At 50.6% G+C, this 18,070-nt stretch overlaps 1 protein-coding gene across 2 annotated transcripts; it reads left to right on the top strand.

The window, feature by feature from the left end:
* Positions 1-344: 344 nt before the first annotated feature.
* mrpl11 (mitochondrial ribosomal protein L11) lies at positions 345-17,363 on the top strand. 2 transcript variants are annotated; one of them, XM_072245604.1, is made up of 6 exons: positions 345-427; positions 3,514-3,655; positions 7,621-7,716; positions 8,280-8,373; positions 9,121-9,280; positions 17,067-17,362. In XM_072245604.1, exons 2-6 carry the CDS (start codon positions 3,533-3,535, stop codon positions 17,164-17,166), a joined length of 573 nt encoding a protein of 190 aa, XP_072101705.1. In that variant the 5' UTR covers positions 345-427; positions 3,514-3,532; the 3' UTR covers positions 17,167-17,362. The 2 variants fall into 2 exon arrangements, with proteins under 2 accessions (XP_072101705.1, XP_072101706.1); XM_072245605.1 differs by lacking the exon at positions 7,621-7,716 and having other exon boundaries at positions 17,067-17,363.
* Positions 17,364-18,070: the final 707 nt, after the last annotated feature.

The following is an 18,070-nucleotide window of genomic DNA, read 5'->3' as shown; positions in this document are numbered from 1 at the left end:
AGAATACCAGCCCCCACGCCTCACCTATTCGCCATAATTGACCAATGAATGATCACGTCCCTAGTGCTCTCAGCTTTGATTGGTGTATACTCCATCAATCAACGACGTGACCTCAGTATGATCAGGTTTGGTTGTTCCCGGCTCCGCGAGTTGTCAAGCACCAAACGCGGCAAAGACTGCAATTCCCAGAATGCAATGCAGAGTATGCGAAAATTAAAATTCTTCGAACAGACTGATTTCATGATATAATCAAGAATTAAAAGGTTTTTGTAGTAATTAAAAACTCTACTGCTTTTCTTTCTAAGATATGTTTATTCCTTGAGGTTTAACCTTTAACCTACAATGGCGATGCCCGTGCTGGTAATCAGAGTGCCGGAGTGCTGAATGCCTGGCTCGGTGTCTCTGAAACTCCGGAGTTGTTCTAGCTGTAAGTAATTTATTTTAATTTTCCTGCGCTTTTAGTCAGCTTGCCCCCCCCTCCCCAGTGCGGTTTAGAAGAATTTCCTCCCTTTCTTCCCCTCACACCGAGTTTCAGGTCAAATTACTCTTCTGTGGTCTTTTTTTTGTCCAACTCCCTCGTTAGGTTTTCGATATTTTGGTCAGTAATCGGGTGCGCTGGGTGTTACTTGCCATTCAAACTTTCCGAACCCGGAACAGTACAGCACAGGAACAGGCCCTTCGGCCCATCAAGTACATGCCAACCAAGATGCCCCACTGTAGCTAGGCCCCTTTGCCAGCGTTTGACCCCTAACCTACTAAACCTGCAGATGTGAGTGCTTCTGGACGGTAGTCATTTAAAGCAGCTCACATTATTCTTCTTAGACACCGGTGTACAGTAGTTGTTGCCTTTCTGAAGCAAGTGGGAAATTCCGCCCGTAGTAGTGAGAGGTTGAAAATGCCCTTGAACACTCCCACCAACTGGTTGGCGCAAGTTTCCAGAGCCTTCATCCTCATTAAGAGGAATAGATAGAATGGACAGCCAGGGCCTCTTCCCCAGGGCACCACTGCTCAATAGAAGAGGACATGTCTTTAAGGTAAGGGGTGGGAAGCTCAAGGGGGATATTAGAGGAAGGTTTTTTACTCAGAGAGTGTTTGGTGCGTGGAATGCACTGCCTGAGTCAGTGGTGGAGGCAGATACATTAGTGAAATTTAAGAGACTACTAAACAGGTATATGGAAGAATTTAAGGTGGGGGGGTATATGGGAGGCAGGGTTTGAGGGTCGGCACAACATTGTGGGCTGAAGGGCCTGTAATGTGCTGTACTATTCTATGTTCTATTAACCAACATCAGCTTGTCTGATCTCTCCCTGTAGATCAGTCCCTCAAATCTTGGCAACGCCCTTGTCACCCATTTCTGTGCTTTTTCCAATTTAATTACATCTTTTTTTTTATAGCTAATTAAACTAATTCCTTCTGCCAGCACATGGTCTAGATCATTCCATTCTCTGAATATTCATACACCTACCTGAGAATGGTTTAAACTATTGTATCTGCCACGTCCACCATCCCTGGCAGCCTGTCTTCACTGGTAAGAAAAAAAAAAATTGCTCCATATATCTCCTTTGAAATCATCTCCCCCGTTCCTTGGGTGCCCAGACTGCATATTCAAAATTATGCGCCCTTCTTGAGTTCAAAATAAATTTTATTATCAGGGTATATATATGTCACCTTATACAACCCTGAGATTCATTTTCCTGTGGGCCTGCTCAGCAAATCTATAGAATTGTAACTGTAACAGAATCAATGAAAGATCAACCAGAGTGCAGAAAACAACAAACTGTGCCAATGCAAATATAAATAAATAGCAATAAATAACAAAAACATGAGATAAAGAGTCCTTAAAGTGAGATACAAGCAACACACATCAAAGTTGCTGGTGAACGCAGCAGGCCAGGCAGCATCCTGACGAAGGGTCTCGGCCTGAAACATCGACTGCACCTCTTCCTAGACATGCTGCCTGCCCTGCTGCGTTCACCAGCAACTTTGATGTGTGTTGCTTGAAACTCCAGCATCTGCAGAATTCCGGTTGTTTGCCCTTAAAGTGAGATCATTGGTTGTGGGCACATCTCAATGGATGGGGCAAGTGAGGGTAGTTATCCCCTTTCGTTCAAAAGTCTGATGGTTGAGGGTTATTGACTATTCTTGAACTTGGTGGTCCAAGTCCTGAGGCTCTTGTACCTGCTAACTGATGGCAGCAGTGAGGAAAGAGTATGGCCTGGGTGGTGGGGATCTCTGATGATGGATGCTGCTTTCCTACGATAACATTTCATGTAGAGGTACTCAGTGGTTGGGAGGGCTTTACCCATGATAGAGTGGGCTGAATCCACTGCCTTTTGTAGGATGCAGCCAGTCAATATGCTCTCCACTGCACATCTATAGAAGTTTGTCAAAGTTTTTGATGTCATGATGTCTCCACGGTCTCCTGAAGAAGCTTACACATACCTCTACAAGGTCACCCCTCAGTCTCATATGTTCCAAGGAATAATGTCCGAGCTTCACACACAAAATGCCGGAGGAACTCAGCAGCTCAGGCAGCATCTATGGAAATGAATCGATGTTTCTGGCCAAGATCCTTCATCGGGAATGGAAAGAAAGGGGAAGGTGGATAGATAGGAGGGGATAGGTGAATCTAGGTGGGTGGAAAAGATTGCACCAATGAACAACAATTCCCTGGACAACATCTTCCAGGTAGCCAATCGCTTCAATTATTTCACTTTCTCTACACCTTCTGCTTGTTCTCCCTGTCTTGGTTGCATTTCGGAGACCGTTGGAACCTGTGACCTGCGGTTTGGAGTCTGATCGAGTGATCTAGCACTCTACTGTGTCCGGAGAGGGCTGAGAGCACAAACACGAGCTGCCTCCTGGGAAAAGGTCATGAATGACTCCATTTCAAAGCCTCAAGGAAGATTGAGGCATCAAGGCGAGTGTGGAGGGGGGTCAGCGGTCGCTCTCCGTGGACGCACGGGTTTTTCTGTATGTCCTGGCTATCTGGCGAAGAGGAATATCAGAGTTGTGTTGTACATGCTTACTTTGACAATAAAATGAGCCTTTTAGTATAAAGGGCCAGAGAGGAAAGAATCTGATAGAGGAGAGTGGACAATAGGAGAATGGGAAGGAGGAGGGGATCTGAGGGAAGTGACAGGCGGGTCCTATCACCTACCTTGTCCAATCAAACCCTATAACTCACTACTTCAAGTCCTGGCACCACTGTTATAAATCTCCAGACTATGTGGATCCTGGATCGGTCTCTACAGCCACCGACAGAAATACCTTCAGAGAACATCACACTCGACTCGAGTGATTGTACTACCAAACGACACTAATTCTTTTTACCTCCACGTGGTCCAATCCCTCCACCTTCACTCTCACTGCAGGCAGCCCATTTCAGGTCCTCGTCACTCTCTCCCCCCCCCCAAAAAAATTGCCCCGCACATCTTTTGAAATTTACCCCCCCCCCAATTCCCCATTTACCCCGGAGCCCGGAGTGCATGTTCCTTTCTAATTCGCCCGCAGGTCCCTCCACAGACGAAGGATGTCCAAGCTCTCTCGGGCAACGAAAGCCGTAAGGAAGGTGGATTCTGGAGGGCTAATCCGAGCCATCGTCTGCTCTGGCCAGGCTGCCCCGGGACCACCGCTCGGCCCTATACTCGGCCAGGTAAGCTCCCTCCCGTCCGACGAGTAGAATGGTCTGCCCCTTTGTCTTTAAGTCAGAATCAGAGGCAGATTTAATATCACCGGCCTATGTCGTGCAAATTTTTTTTAGATTATGAGAACACTCAGCCCTCTTTTATTGTCATTTAGAAATGCATACATGCATTAAGAAATGATACAATGTTTCTCCGGAGTGATATCACAGAAAACAGGACAGACCAAAGACTAACACTGACAGTACCACATAATTATAACATATAGTTACAGCAGTGCAAAACAATACCATAATTTGATAAAGAACAGACCATGGGCACAGTAAAAAAAAGTCTCAAAGCCCCAAGTCGATCGACTCCCGAGTCCCCGATAGCAGGCGGCAAAAGGGAGAAACTCCCTGCCATAAACCTCCAGGCACCGTCAACTTGCCGATGCCTTGGAAGCAGCCGACCACAGCCGACACTGAGTCCGTCCATCCGAAAACTTTGAGCTTCTGACCAGCCTCCCGAGCGCCTTCAACCTCTCCCCGGCTGCCAAAACACGCAAAGCCAAGGATTTCGGGGCCTTCAGCTCCGGAGATTCCGGTTACCACGCAGTAGCAGCGAAGCGGGCATTTCAGAGGTTTTCCAGATGTTCCTCCGTGCTCTCACATCTGTCTCCATCAAATCAGAATTGTGCACGGTCCCCTACTTGACAGATAACAGATATTCATCACCGGAGAGGCCGCGCGCGCTGCCATCGCGCCACCATCTTCTCCCCCCTCCCCAATTTGTTAACTTTGCAAAGCTATACATAATATAGAGGGAAAAAAACTGAATTACGGTACAAGTCTCGCTTTGGCTAGTGGTTTAATATAGGGAGTGATAGCCCCCGGCCCAGCCAAACTTAAGAAATCTCGTTTGGGTGGATACTGCGCGATGTGTCCCCTGTTACAAATCAGTACCCGAAATAACAAACAGTACGCAACGATTAAGCTTTATAATTCTTACTTTGACTATAGGGTTAGTAGAGAAATAAAAAGTAAAGAAAGTGGGCCCATTCTCGTGAAACGGTCTATTGTGTAATGTTGGAGCTCACTGATAAGCCATTCGTCCACTGTCGACCTCCTCCGATCGTCACTGACCTTCAGACGCTCGATCCGAGTCTGGCGGTCTGCCAACTCGCTCCATTCGCGTCTCCTCTCCTCATCTCTCCCCGTGCGTGTGTTTTGGATTTCCAGCATCTGCAGCTTTTCTCAGGCTCCTGTATCTCCTCCCTGATGGTAGCAATGAGAAGAGGGCGTGTCCTGGGTGATGGGGGTCCTTAATGAGGGACGCCGCCTTCCTGAGGCGTCGCTCCTTGGAGATGTCCTGGATACTAATGATGCTCCCCCGCTCCCATTGTCTCATCTTTTCCCATTCTCCTTCCGTCTTTTGTCCAGAGCACAGAAGGTTGAAGCTGGATTGGTTGAATTATAAGATCCTCTGGGTCGTGACAGGTTGGATGTGGAGAGAATATTTTCTCTTGTGGAGACAGGCACGTGGAGGTGGTGCTTGGTTTAGAAGTATAATCCCCGTCCTTGAGTCTGCTTATCTGGGCTTTGAAGCCCCAGTATCATCTTCTGGAAGGTAGATAAGATACAGGAGCCAGAATACCCACACTCGACATTTTAGGAACAGCTTCTTCCACTCTGCCATTGGTTTTCTAAATGGGCCAAGAACCCTGCCTCACTATTGGTCTTTTATTTATTATTGGGTGGTGGGATAGAGGCCTCCAAGAGGACCACAGCCTTGTCGTAGGGTTTGGAGGCTTGCGTGTCTCAGTGACCCGGAGATCTGTGTTGGCTGGGGTCATGGCTTTATGCTTTGGCTCTTGGTAAGGGTCACGCATGCCCAACAGGGTCAAAGGGTAGAGGTCAGACTAAGAGCGGTCCACCCGTCCTCCAGGTTCGGGGGTTCAGCTCGGGGCCAACAACCCGGACTGGTCAAACAAAATTGTGACGGAAACAGCACTGAAGAATCCTTCTACATCTGAGTGCGGCGGTATTCCTGAGTCTCCACCCGGGACTTGCGTGACTGACAGGAGTGAAAACCGGGCTACTGGCGCGTTGAAGGAAGCTGTGAACAACACCAGAGACGGAGGACCTTTGTCGCTGCCCTCACCGCCAGCGGCGTCACGCGCAAAAGAAGAAGAAGGTGGAGCAGAGCTACATCTCAACCAGAGGAGGTGTAAGGCACTCCTTATGTCCACCAGCCCAGGGGTCCCCAACCTTTTTTGCACCGCGGACCGGATTAATATTGACAATATTCTTGCGGACCGGCCGATCCCGGGGGTGGGGGGCAGAGGTGTGTTCAAGTAGGGTTAAACTCACCTCAACATGTCTTTTACAGTTAGGGTTGCCAACTTTCCCACTCCCAAATAAGGGACAAAAGTAGCAGTCTAATCCCAGGACACTTTACCCCAGGAAACACTACCGTGACCATGAAGCCTTGTGCGGGCACCTGTGTGCACATGTCTGATGTGCACATGCGCCTATGTGCCGATTTTTCCCCCCACAAATCGGTTTTGGCTTAATCTTCCCGACTATACTGTACATACATTATTTCTACTTTATATAGGCTGTGTATTTATCATATCATTCCTGCTTTTACTATATGTTAGTGTTAGTTATTTTCGGTTTTATGTGTTATTTGGTATGATTTGTTAGGGTGTTTTTTTGGGTCTGGGAACGCTCAAAAATTTTCCCCATATAATTTAATGGTAGTTTCTTCTTCGCTTCACGCCATTTCGGCTCGAGAGGTTTCATAGGAACGCTCTACCTTAGCAGGGGAAATACGGGACAAGGGCGATCCCGTATGGGACAAACCAATTTAGCCCAATATCCGGGATGTCCCGGCAGATACGGGACAGTTGGCAACCCTATGTTCAAGTTCAACAGTGAGTGACGGGGAACGAGGAAAGGTGCAGCTGAGTCGTATCGTTTCCTCGCGGCCCGGTAGCACACGCTTTGCGGCCCGGTGGTTGGGGACCACCGTACTAGTCTGCAGGTCACCCTTGGGCAAGATGTAGCACCTGCTCAGCCCCTCGATCAGGGTCACATGAAGCCTTGGGAGCAGGTGGTCGTACGAGCAGCCGGTGCACATCACAAGTCCTGGTTATGCAACCACGGACGCCGGGCAATCTCTGAAGAGCCACCCGTCTTGCAAAGACACCGCCCAGAAGATGACGATGGCAAACCACTCATGTGGAAAATAATTTGCCAAGAACAATCGAGGTCAAAGGCCACGATCATACGACACGGCGCATAATGGTGATGTCATACCACACGGCGCACAATGATGATGGTTTATTGCTGCTGCCGCAAGTCTGCCGGTTTCGAGGTGATTGTCATTGGTGAATGATCTGACTCAGAATTACGGCAGGTCATCACAGGGCGCCGCGGGAGCGTAGCGGTTAGCGTAACGCTATCACAGCTCGGGGCGTGGCGGAGTTCGGAGTTCAATTCCGGCGTCCTCCGTAAAAAAAAAGTTTGTACGTTCCTTCCCCTGTGCGTGTGGGGTTTCCTCCGGGTGCTCTGGTTTCCTCCCACAATCCAAAGACGTACCGGTTAGTAGGTTAATTGGTCACTGTAGGTCGTCCCGTGATTGGGGGCAAGGGTTAAGTCGGTGGGCCCGTTCCGCGCGGTATCTTTAAATAAACAAAAGCAAATAGGGAGGGAGATCCAATCACAAGCAAGTGAGAATCTGCAGAGGCTGGAAATCCAAGGCAACGTGCACAAAACGCTGGAGGGACTCAGCGGGCCAGTCGACGTTTCGGGCTGAAACCTTTCTCCAGTCCTGCCGAAGGGTCTCGGCCCGAAACGGCGACTGTTTACTCTTTCCCACAGATGCTGCCTGGCCTGCTGAGTTCCTCCGGCGTTTTGTGCGCGTGCTGCTTAGATGGGGATCGAGAGCTGAGGTGAACCAGACCACTGACTCCCGTGTTGTCGCCTTTCAGCGAGGCATTCCCATCGGGCAGTTCTGCAAGGAGTTTAACGAGAGGACCAAGGACATCAAAGAGGGGATCCCGTTACCTGTGAGGATCTCCGTCAACGTAAGTAGAACTGAGACGGACAGCTCTAAAGATGATCTTTTCTCGTCAGCCGCCCATCGGACTGCGCCGTTGCCGTCGACGACCAACGCAGCCCGGAGATCGCGCTGGGAGCAGCCCGCAGGTGTTGCCACGCTTCTGGCGCCAGCGTAGTGCGCCCGCGACTCTCTAACCCTAACCCGTACATCTTTGGAATGTGGGAGGAAATCGGAGCACTCGGAGGGAAGCTCGCGCGGTCACGGGGGTTGGAGGGTGGGATTACCGATCGAGCCTCGGTCGCCATTGTTGGCGTGTGTCGCGAGTGCCTGGCGTTTGGCAGCTGTGGCCAAGCGGCCAGTGTGTGTAAAAGCCATCGGCCATACCCCACCCTACCCTGAGCCTCCTGGATTATATCCCAGCCTATGAAACGTCCCAGTGTCCCTCCGGGGAGAGGCGGTGCCTGGGTTAGGCGGGGTTTAAGGCTGCAGCTTGCAACGGTTCAGGCGGCGCGGTTGAGATGGGGAAGGGGGGAGGGGGGTCGGTCACACTGACTCGTCCGGTCCCCCTCACCCTGCCTGTGTTTCCAGTCTGACCGCACCTACGAACTGAAGATCAACAAGCCCACAGTTTCCTACTTCCTGAAGGCAGCGGCGGGTATCGAGAAGGGGGCCAGGAGGACAGGTGAGCGGAAACCGTGTCCAGGAAGACGGGGGTGGGGGGCGGGGTGGTGGAGACCTCCGAGAGGGGCAGAGGCAGCGATGGGGTAACTCTGCCTGAACCCCTGGGTCAGATCCCAGCCTGTAACCCACTCCTGGGGATCTGTTACTCTACATATAAACCACCGAACTTCTGGATCAGATCTGTCTGTAACCCACTCCAGGGAATCTGTTGTTTTATATATAAACCTTCTGAACCCCTGGGTCAATCCCAGCCTGTAACATACACCTAGGAATCTGTTATTTTATATATAAACCCTAACCCTGGATCAGATCCCAGCCTGTAACCCACTCCCGGGAACCTGTTATTCTATATATAAACCACCTGAACCCCTGGATTAGATCCCAGCCTGTAACCCACTCCCGGGGATCTGTTATTTTATATATAAACTCTAACCCCTGGATTAGATCCCAGCCTGTAACCCACTCCCAGGGATCTGGTATTTTATATATAAACCCTAACCTCTGGATTAGATCCCAGCCTGTAACCCACTCCCAGGGATCTGGTATTTTATATATAAACCCTAACCTCTGGATTAGATCCCAACCTATAACACACTCCTGGGGATATGTTGTTTTATATATAAACCCTAACCACTGGATTAGATCCCAGCCTGCAGCCTTCTCCCAGATGTCCGTTACTGACCGTAAATCCAGGGGTCCACGCCGTCCCAGGTTGTCTGACGGCCGGGTGTGTGTGTGTCCACCGCAGGTCACGAGGTGGCGGGCATGGTGACCGTGAAGCACATTTACGAAATCGCCAAGGTGAAGTCTGAGGACGAGAGCTTCCAACTGCAGGACATGTCACTGAGGGACGTGTGCAAAAGTCTGATTGGGACGGCCCAGGCCCTCGGCATCAAGGTGGTCCGAGAGTAAGTTCTCCGCGCTGTTCCCAGCCACGGCGGGAGTGGGGTTGGCGTTAGAGAGACAGACGCCCCCGCGGATCTCAGCATCCACGGTGAGGATGTTCCAGGCCATTAGGACTGTAATGTTGGCCTGAGGTTGGTGGAGCGATTTAATTTGAGAACCTGGGAGGTTCTGCTCTACTGGTACAGCGCGCAGTTCTGGCCTCTTTACTTGAGGAAAGGTATTCTGGCTTTGGAGGTGTTGCAGAGGAGGTTCGCTGGATTAATTTCAGAGATGAGGGGGTCAGCCTATGAGCAGACTAAACTCACTGGAATTCGGAAGAATAGGACTGTAAGACTTTGGAGCAGAATTAGGCCATTCGGCCCATCGAGTCTGTTCCACCATTCCATCATGGCTGATTTATTATTCCCTCTCAACCCCATTCTCCTGTCTTTTCCCTGTAACCTTTGGAACCCTGACTAATCCAGGACCTACAACCTCCGCTTTAAATATACCCAGTGACTCGGCCTCCACAGCCGTCCATGGCAGTGAATTCCACAGATTCACCACCCTCTGGCTAAAGAAATTCCTCCTCGTCTCTGTTCTAAATGGGTGTCCTTCTATTCTGACGTTGTGTCCTTTGGTCCTAGACTCCCCCACCATAGGAAGCATCCTGTCCACATCCACTCCATCTGTGTCCTCTGGTCCTAGACTCCCCCACTATAGGAGACATCCTCTCCACATCCACTCTATCTGTGTCCTCTGGTCCTAGACTCCCCCACTATAGGAAACATCCTCTCCACATCCACTCTATCTGTGTCCTCTGGTCCTAGACCCCCCCACTATAGGAAACATCCTCTCCACATCCACTCTATTGAGGCTTTTCAATATCCGATAGGTTTCAATGAGGTTCCCGCACCTCGTCCTCCTAAACTCCTGCGAGCAGAGGCCCAGAGCCATCAAATGCTCCTCGCACCTTAACCCTTTTGTTCCTGGGATTGTTCTTGTGAATCTCCTCCGGTCGCTCTCCAGTGTCAGCGCATCCTTTCTCAGATAAAGGGCCCCAAGACTGGACGCAAAACCCCAAAGGGTGGCCTGACTGATGCCTCATGAAGCTTCGGCATTGGTACAGCAGAGTGCAGGCCCTTGGGCCCATGGCGTTGTACTGAAGGAAGGAGACCTGTACCCAGACCTCGACCATACTGCACAGTACGTGGCCTTTTGGCCCATGATGTTGTTGCAACCTTTTAACCTACTCTGAGATCAATCCCTCCCTGGCTGTGGGGGCCAAGCCATTGTGTAAATTTAAGGCAGAGAGTGATAGGTTCGAAGTTCACGGGGAGAAGGCAGGAGATTGGGGACTGAGGGGGAAAATGGATCAGCCATGATGAAATAGTAGCACAGACTCGATGGGCCGAATGGCCTAATTCTGCTCCTCTATCTTATGGTCTCCCACATACTGTAACCCTCTATTTTTTTCTCATTTAGCTAAAAGTTATTTTTTAAATAACCCCAAATGTATCTGCTTCTACCACTATCTCTGGCAGTGCAATCCACGCACCCACCTCCCGCTAAGTTTAAACAAAACCCCATCTCTGACATCCGCTTAGACCTTCCTCCCATCACCTCTCCTACTAGCCTTTTTTTTTTCAGATTATGAGGACACTCAGTCCTCATTTACTGTCATTTAGAAATGCATGCATGCATTAAGAAATGATACAATGTTCCTCCAGAGTGATATCACAAAAAAAAACAGGACAAACCAAAGACTAACACTGACAAGACCACATAATTATAACAGCAGTGCAAAGTTATACCATAGTTACAGCAGTGCAAAGCAATACCATAATTTGATAAAGAGCAGACCATGGGCAAGGTAAAAAAAAAAGTCTCAAAGTTCCGATCGACTTCCGAGTCCCCGATAGCTTCCGGCAGAAGGGAGAGACTCTCCCTGCCATAAACCTCCAGGCACTGACAACTGCCGATGCATTGGAAGCACCCGACCACAGCCGACTCTGAGTCCATCCGAAAACTTCGAGCCTCCGACCAGCCCCTCCGATACAGCCTCCCGAGCGCCATCCTCTGCCGAGCGCTTCGACCCCGCCCCGGCCGCCGAAACAAGCAAAGCTGAGGACTCGGGGCCTTCCCCTCCGGAGATTCTGGACCACACAGTAGCAGCGGCAGCGAAGCAGGCATTTCGGAAGTTTCTCCAGACGTTTCTCCGTGCTCTCACACCCGTCTCCATCAAATCAGGATTGTGCACGGCATCCTACTTGACAGATAACAGATATCGTTCACCGGACTGGCGGCCATCTTTTCCTCCATTTCTGCCCTCTATCAATGCTTCCTGTCCATCTCAAATTAAAACTGTAATTCAAATCAATCTCCTCGGGCCCCCAGCCGGGTCCAGGTATTAATTATAACCGACGTTTCGATGACAATCTCCATCAGGGATAAAGCCTAGGCTTGTCCGTTCGTTCAACCAGACGTGGACACAGCTGAACGAAACTGCCTTCATCTCGGGCCAAGGCGCAAAACGTACACAGCACATTCAAAATAGCGAGCAGAAAAAAAGACAGTCACACAGAAAAAGACTTAAATATAGTCCCACAAACTGATGGTACAGTTCCCGGCAATCCAGCCTGTTGTTCCACTGATGGAACACCAGAGGGCAGCACCGACCATTCAATACCTAATTCCTTCTCCCTACGCATTGTCCCTCTCTTTCCAATGCCGACACGTCCATGTGGCTGTCTGAGAACCTCCTAAATGCCTCTGTGTGACAGGATCGTACAGAAACATGCAATCACAAAAGGGATAGGTGAGATAGAGGCGGGAAGGTTGTTTCCACTGGTGTGAGACTAGACCTCGACAGATGGGGAATCGATCTAGGACGGTGATGCAGAGAGACTGCTTTTCTCAGAGAGTGGTGAATGTGTGGAATTCTCTTGGAGGCCGCCACTTTAAATATATTTAATATGCAGTCAGGTTTTTGCTAAGCGGGGGGTTATGGGGAGCTGAGTCCACAGACAGATGGGCCATGGTCTTATTGAATGGTGGATTAGACTCGACGGGACCGGTTTATTTCGAACGGGCTCTTCAAGCCGTGCTGCCCAATTAACCACAGGACAATTTACAATGACTAATTAACCTCATTAACCTACCACCCGGTACTTCTCTGGACTTTGGGAGGAAACTAGAGCACCCGGAAGAAACCTTGGCGGGAGAAGCCTCACCGGGAGAATTCCTTACTGGCAGTGGCGGGAATTGAACCCGGCTTGCCTGCACTGTACAGCCGTGTGCTAACCACTATGCTACCGTGCCGCCTTCTGTCCCTGAGTCTCATGTTCTTACGTCCTACAGATTTGATCCCTACCTCTGGCACTGTGTGTGTGTGTCTATAATACATACATAATATATAATATATATTAATGATCTGGATGATGGGGTGGTAAATTGGATGAGTAAGTATGCAGATGATACTGAGATAGGTGGAGTTGTGGATAACGAAGTAGGTTTTCAAAACTTGCAGAGAGATTTAGGACAGTTAGAAGAGTGGACTGAAAGATGGCAGATGGAGTTTAATGCTGAAAAATGTGAGGTGCTACATTTTGGTAGAACGAATCAACATAGGACATACATGGTAAGTGGTTGGGCACTAAAGAACGCTTCAGAACAGAGGGATCTAGGAATAATGGTGCATAGTTCCCTGAAGGTGGAATCTCATGTGGATAGGGCGGCGAAGAAAGCTTTTGGTTTGCTGGCCTTTATAAATCAGAACATTGAGTATCGGAGTTGGGGTGTAATGTTGAATTTGTACAAGGCATTGGTAAGGCCAAATCTAGAGTATTGTGTACAGTTCTGGTCACCGAATTATAGGAAAGATGTCAACAAAATTGAGAGAGTACAGAGAAGGTTTACTAAAACGTTAAAACGTTGCCTGGGTTTCATCTCCTAAGTTACAGAGAAAGGTTGAACAAGTTGGGCCTTTATTCTTTGGAGCGTAGAAGGTTGAGAGGGGACTTGATAGAGGTGTTTAAAATTATGAGGGTGATAGATAGAGTTGACGTGGATAGGCTCTTTCCATTGAGAATGGGGGAGATTCAAACAAGAGGGCATGGGTTGAGAGTTAGAGGACAAAAGTTTAGGGGTAACATGAGGGGGAACTTCTTTACTCAGAGAGTGGTAGCTGTGTGGAACGAGCTTCCAGCAGAAGTTGTTGAGGCAGGTTCGATGTTGTCGTTTAAGGTTAAATTGGATAGATATATGGACGGGAAAGGAATGGAGGGTTATGGGCTGAGTGCAGGTTGGTGTGACTAGGATAGGGTAAGAGTTTGGCACGGACTAGAAGGGCCGAGATGGCCTGTTTCTGTGCTGTAATTGTTATATTGTTTGTGTGTGTGTGTGTGTGTGTGTCTGCCTGTGTCTGTGTCTGTCTGTCTCTATACGGAGTTTGCAGGCTTTCCCCATGACTGAGAGGGTTTCCCCCACGTGCTCAGGTTTCCTCCCACATCCTGACGAAGTGCAGGGTTGGTTGTTAACTGGCTGCTGTAAAATGGCCTGTAGTGTGCATGGGCGAGGCACTTTGGAGTCCTAGGGCACAGCAGCACGGGAACAGGGCCCCTTCGCCCCGTCTCCTCCTTGCTGAGCTCCAATCTCGACCCGCGCCCAGACCCGCCACGTGGCTGCGCGCTGGCGGGAGTGGACCCAGGTCCGGAGGGACGGCGGACTCTGTCCCGGTGAGCGCCGGCTACGGGCCCGACGGAAGGGCAGACTCCCCACCAAGGGGAGGAAACGGGGTTAGGCATGGGAATACCCACAGAGCCCCAGGGACACGACTCAGCAACACCAGGGGAGGCAATTGATTCTCCCCCGAGCACCCAGTAGGACGCCGCTTACAGAGCATAACGAGAGTCCCCTTTAAATAACCGTAGAATCTCGGAAGAATGAGCTGCTCACAATGAACTTGACAAGATTAATCCGGAAGCACCGGGTCTTAATGGCTCCAATAATTAGTAAATACATGTGTTCGAAAAACCCTGAAGACCAACACTCTAGATTAGATTATGAGCACACGTAATCCTCTCTTATCGTCATTTAGTAATGCATGCATTAAGAAATGATACAATGTTTCTCCAGAATGATATCACAGAAACACATGACAAACTGACTGAAAAACTAACAAAAACTACATAATTATAACATATAGTTACAACAGTGCAAAGCAATACCGTAATTTGATAAGAACAGACCATGGGCACAGTAAAATAAAAAGTCTCAAAGTCTCTCGAAAGTCCCATCATCTCACGCAGACGGTGAACCTCCAGCGCCGCTAACTTGCCGATGCAGCATCCTGGAAGCACCCGACCACAGTCCGACTCCGAGTCTGTCCGAGAACTCTGAGCCTCCGATCAGCTCTCCAACACCGAGCACCATCCCTGCCGAGCGCTTCGACCCCGGCCCCGGCCGCCGAGCAACAGGCAAAGCCGAGGATTTGGGGCCTTCCCCTCCGGAGATTCTCGATCGCACAGTAGCAGCGGCAGCGAACCGGGCATTTCAGAAGTTTCTCCAGGTGTTCCTCCGTGCTTCTCATGGCTGTCCCCATCAAATCAGAATTGTGCACAGCCCCCTAGTTAACACATACGATATCATTCGGAACGGCCGCCCACGCTGCATCGCGCCGCCATCTTCTCCTCCCTCCTCCAAAAGGCCCGCAGGACCGTCACGCCCCGTACCCCTCCCATCCATGTACCTATCAAAACCTCTCTGAAATATTACAGTTGAACCCTCATCCGCCACTTCCACTTGTAGCTTGTTCCACACCCTCTGAGTAAAGAACTTCCCCCTCAGGTTCCTCTTAAATATTTCACCTTTCACCCTTAACCTCTGACCTCGAGTTGTAGTCTCACCGAACCTCAGTGGGGGAGGAAAAAAAGCCTGCTTGTATTTACCCCTCATAATTCTATGAACCTCTATCGAATCTCCCTCATTCTCCTGCACTCTGGGGAGTAAATCCGTTTTTAAAAAAAAAGTCAATACACAATAGGTGCAGGAGTAGGCCATTCGGCCCTTCGAGCCAGAACCAGCATTCACTGTGATCATGGCTGATCATCCACAATCACTCTCCAGTTCCTGCCTTATCCCCATAACCTTTGATTCCGCTATCTTAAAGAGCTCTATCCATCTCTTTCTTGAAAGCATCCAGAGACTTGGCCTCCACAGCCTTCTGGGGCAGAGCATTCCATATATCCACCACTCTCTGGGTGAAAAAGTTTTTCCTCAACTCCGTTCTAAATGGCCTACCCCTGATTCTTAAACTGTGGCCTCTGGTTCTGGACTCACCCATCAGCGGGAACATGCTTCCTGCCTCCAGCGTGTCCAATCCCTTAATAATCTTATATGTTTCAATCAGATCCACTCTCATCCTTCTAAATTCCAGAGTATACAAGCCCAGTCACTCCAATCTTTCAACATATGACAGTCCCGCCATCCCAGAAATTAACCTTGTGAACCTACGCTGCACTCCCTCAATAGCAAGAATGTCCTTCCTCAAATTTGGAGACCAAAACTGCACACAGTACTCCAGGTGTGGTCTCACCAGGGCCCTGTACAGCTGCAGAAGGACCTCTTTGCTCTTATACTCAATTCCCCTTGTTATGAAGGCCAGCATGCCATTAGCTTTCTTCACTGCCTGCTGTACTTGCATGCTTACTTTCAGTGACTGATGTACAAGAACACCTAGATCTCGTTGTGCTTCCCCTTTTCCTAACTTGACTCCATTTAGATAATAATCTGCCTTCCCGTTCTTCTCAAGGCTGAGTTGTAGGCAATCTGCTGGAGGAACTGAATGGGTTGAGCAGGTCTGCGTGTGGGGAAGGGTGAGGGATTGGGAATCATCAACATGGACTCTTGGTGATTCCAAAGTTCCCTTAAAGTTGTCATGCAAGTTGATAGGGTGGCTCATTGGTCAGGGATTTGAGTTGAAGAGCTGTGAGGTAATGTCACATCTCTATAAAACCCTGGTTAGGTCACACTTGGGAGTACTGTATTCATTTCTGGTCGCCTCACTATAGGAAGGATGTGGAAGCTTTAGAGAGGGTGCAGACGAGATTCACCAGGATGCTGCCTGGATTAGGGAGCAGGTCTTATGAGGATGGGTTGAGCGAGATCGGGGCGAAGGAGAACAGCAGGTGCCAACGTAAACATAGCAAGCTCACAACCTACTAACCCTAACCTGTATGTTTTTGGATTGTGGGGGGGAAACTGGAGCACCTCGGGGTGGGGGGGGGGAAGGAAAGCACACACTCATGGGGAGAACAGACAAACTCCTCACAGACAGCGACAGGAATCGAATCCCGATTGCTGACGGCCAGCGCGGCCGAGCGTTGCGCGAACTGTACCACCCCACAGGGTCTTTATGGACGTTTATAACCTCCTTGAGGGCCGAAGTTTAGGTAGACGGTCACAGCCCTTTCCCCCCACGGTAGGGGAGACCAAAAGTAGAGGGTGGGGGGAGGAAGGAGACCTGAGGGAACAGCTTTCCCCTAGGAGGTTGGCGGTTTTATGCTGCAGGAAGTAGTAGAAATGATAAACTTGTAAACGTGTGGATGGGAAGCTTTCAGAAGGACGTGGGCTGAATACGGGTCGGGGTCAGCACAGACGAGTTGGGCCGAAGGGCCTGTTTCTGCACCAAGTCACCCTGCAGCCCTGGGTTCGGTGGGGCGGACAGTGATGGCGGTAGGGGGTGGTGGTGTGGTGCGGTTGTTAAGCTCCCTCGCTCGACCTCATTTAACTCGTCCCCTCGACCCGCAGCCTCTCAGCTGAGGAGTACGCCAGCTTTCGGGAGCAGAGGGAGGAGCAGCTGAAGGCAGAAGCCTCCTCCCTCGAGGCGGCCGCCGCCAAGAAGAAGTAGCAGCCGGTGGTTCCGACGTGGCGGGAGGCTTGAGGAGAACAAATCCTGACTCCAGCGTTGGGCACGCTGAAGTTCAAGGATTGCGTCGTTCCTCCGGACCGAGGCGGACAACACAGTACAGATAACTCACGCGCACAGCGCATAAAGTCGTTTTACCGCAAATAAATTAACTGATGATAAGGAGCGTTTGTGACTCAAGTTAAGAAGTGAACAGTCTAACACTACTGGTGCCTCATCCGCGATGAGACCTGGATGGTGGCGGGCAGCTCAGTAATTTTATGGCCGGGAGAAGAAGCTGTTTCCTATCCTACCGAGGAAGCCCTCCCCTTCCTACCCGAAACCTCTTCTACTTGTTGACCCCTCCGCCCCCCCAGGGCAATGAGGCTTCAAATATTTCTGATGTGTTGCATCACTGTGGGATTAAGGATTTGCTGAGACTTTGGACACTCAGACGTAGTCCCCCTCTCTCCCCCCTCCCCCTCCCCCTCCCCTCTCTCCCCTCCCCTCTCTCCCCTCCCCTCTCCCCCCTCCCCTCTCCCCCCTCTCCCCCTCTCCCCTCCCCCTCTCCCCCCTCTCTCCCTCCTCCTCTCCCCCTCCCTCTCCCCCTCCCCCTCCCCCTCCCCTCTCCCCTCTCCCCTCTCCCCTCTCCCCTCTCCCCTCTCCCCTCTCCCCTCTCCCCTCTCCCCTCTCCCCCCTCCCCCCTCCCCCCTCCCCTCTCCCCTCTCCCCTCTCCCCTCTCCCCTCTCCCCTCTCCCCTCTCCCCCCTCCCCCCTCCCCTCTCCCCTCTCCCCTCTCCCCTCTCCCCTCTCCCCCCTCCCCTCTCCCCCCTCCCCCCTCCCCCTCTCCCCTCTCCCCTCTCCCCTCTCCCCTCTCCCCTCTCCCCTCTCCCCTCTCCCCCCCTCCC

The sequence above is a fragment of the Mobula birostris genome, chromosome 28 (genome assembly GCF_030028105.1).
Source record: "Mobula birostris isolate sMobBir1 chromosome 28, sMobBir1.hap1, whole genome shotgun sequence".
In the NCBI taxonomy this organism is placed as follows: Eukaryota; Metazoa; Chordata; class Chondrichthyes; order Myliobatiformes; family Myliobatidae; genus Mobula; species Mobula birostris.
The sequence above is the reverse complement of the archived record's forward strand: the minus strand, read 5'-3'. Positions and strand labels throughout refer to the sequence as shown.

Coding starts and splice junctions, on each gene's coding strand:
- mrpl11 (XM_072245604.1), top strand. CDS start 3,533: ATGTCCAAGCTCTCTCGGGCAACGAAAGCCGTAAGGAAGGTGGATTCT. Junction 8,374..9,120: donor GAAGGGGGCCAGGAGGACAG/GTGAGCGGAAAC, acceptor TGTCCACCGCAG/GTCACGAGGTGGCGGGCATG. Junction 9,281..17,066: donor GGCATCAAGGTGGTCCGAGA/GTAAGTTCTCCG, acceptor CTCGACCCGCAG/CCTCTCAGCTGAGGAGTACG.